The sequence below is a fragment of the Priapulus caudatus genome, unplaced genomic scaffold (genome assembly GCF_000485595.1).
Source record: "Priapulus caudatus unplaced genomic scaffold, Priapulus_caudatus-5.0.1 Scaffold359, whole genome shotgun sequence".
NCBI classification, from domain to species: Eukaryota; Metazoa; Priapulida; class Priapulimorpha; order Priapulimorphida; family Priapulidae; genus Priapulus; species Priapulus caudatus.
Genome location: NW_014577420.1, coordinates 13,307 through 14,801, shown reverse-complemented (window position 1 = coordinate 14,801; position 1,495 = coordinate 13,307). Strand labels below are relative to the sequence as shown.

Genomic DNA, 1,495 nt, shown 5'->3' with positions numbered 1-1,495 from the left:
CTGTAGAGGAACAATCACGTGTGTGTAACTTACATTCCTGCGTGTACTGTAGAGGAACAATCACGTATGTGTAACTTACATTCCTGTGTGTACTGTAGAGGAACAATCACGTGAATAATTTTACTCAGGAAAAATGATGCATGCGTCAAAATACTCATGTGTGCGCCGGATTTTCGTTGAGTTTTCTGACGCATGCATCAAGAAACTCAATATAAAACATGTTTGATAATTTTTGACTCGTGCGTCAAAATACTCAACATGTGTGCGCTAGCTGCGTAAATTTACTCGACACTGGTACTCACAGCACATGCGTTTAAATCATTTTAAAGATGACAGTATTGGCTGCGCACAGTCAACGTGATCTGCATTACCACTTATACCTTGAGTAAAATTACTCACGCGTGCGCCGGGCTTTACATTCCTGTGTTTACTGTAGAGGAACAATCATGCGGAGGCAGCCTTGTGTCTCGTTCACTCAGCGGCTCTTGTGGCTGAGTACCTACACATGATAGAAGACAGGACCTATCTGCCCATCGGCTGCGTTACCTTCCAGGTACGGCTGCATTCTAATAATGTAGTGCAATTGCATGCAGCTGTAGGTAGCAGCACCATCCAATTACCGTTGCGTAATAGTAGAATACTGGTATTATAGACAGAAATTAAGAACTGTAGATGGCAGCATCTTCCAATGATCATTGTGTTTATACTGTAGTAGACTACTTGGATTATAGACAGAAATTAAGAACTGTAGGTGGCTGCACCTTCCAATGATCGTGGCCTTATAATATGATACTGAGGTTATTATTAATATTTGATGGCTGTAGGTGGCTGCACCATCCAATGGTCTGTGCATTATAGTAGAATACGGGGATTATAGACAGAAATTTAAGATCCAGCTCCATCCAGCTAGCTATCCTTGCATCACATTACCACACACATGTCGTCTACAGACATTAACAGCTCTGCTAATCACATTCAGTCAGACTGCCTGCCATTTTCATCATCAGTATTCCGTAGCTTCGGTAACGAGGAACGATTAGGTACTGAGGTATCGGTGACTAGCGTCGACGACGTTTCGCTCGAGTCATCGTCATTAACTCGATGTTTCGTTCATCATCAGTATTCCGTAGCTTCGGTAACGAGGAACGATTAGGTACTGAGGTATCGGTGACTAGCGTCGACGACGTTTCGCTCGAGTCATCATCATTAACTCGATGTTTCGTTCATCATCAGTATTCCGTAGCTTCGGTAACGAGGAACGATTAGGTACTGAGGTATCGGTGACTAGCGTCGACGACGTTTCGCTCGAGTCATCATCATTAACTCGATGTTTCGTTCATCATCAGTATTCCGTAGCTTCGGTAACGAGGAACGATTAGGTACTGAGGTATCGGTGACTAGCGTCGACGACGTTTCGCTCGAGTCATCATCATTAACTCGATGTTTCGTTCATCATCAGTATTCCGTAGCTTCGGTAACGAGGAACGATTAGGTA

The 1,495-nt window shown here is 43.5% G+C and overlaps 1 protein-coding gene across 1 annotated transcript in view; it reads left to right on the top strand.

Annotated features, from left to right (window-relative positions):
* The window catches only part of LOC106809494 (dedicator of cytokinesis protein 7-like), a gene marked incomplete in the record, with an annotated part of 65,865 nt that overhangs the window by 57,953 nt on the left and 6,417 nt on the right, over positions 1 to 1,495 (top strand). Inside the window, 1 exon segment of the mRNA XM_014812581.1 lies at positions 437 to 553. Within this exon segment, the coding sequence (XP_014668067.1) occupies positions 437 to 553 (117 nt within the window).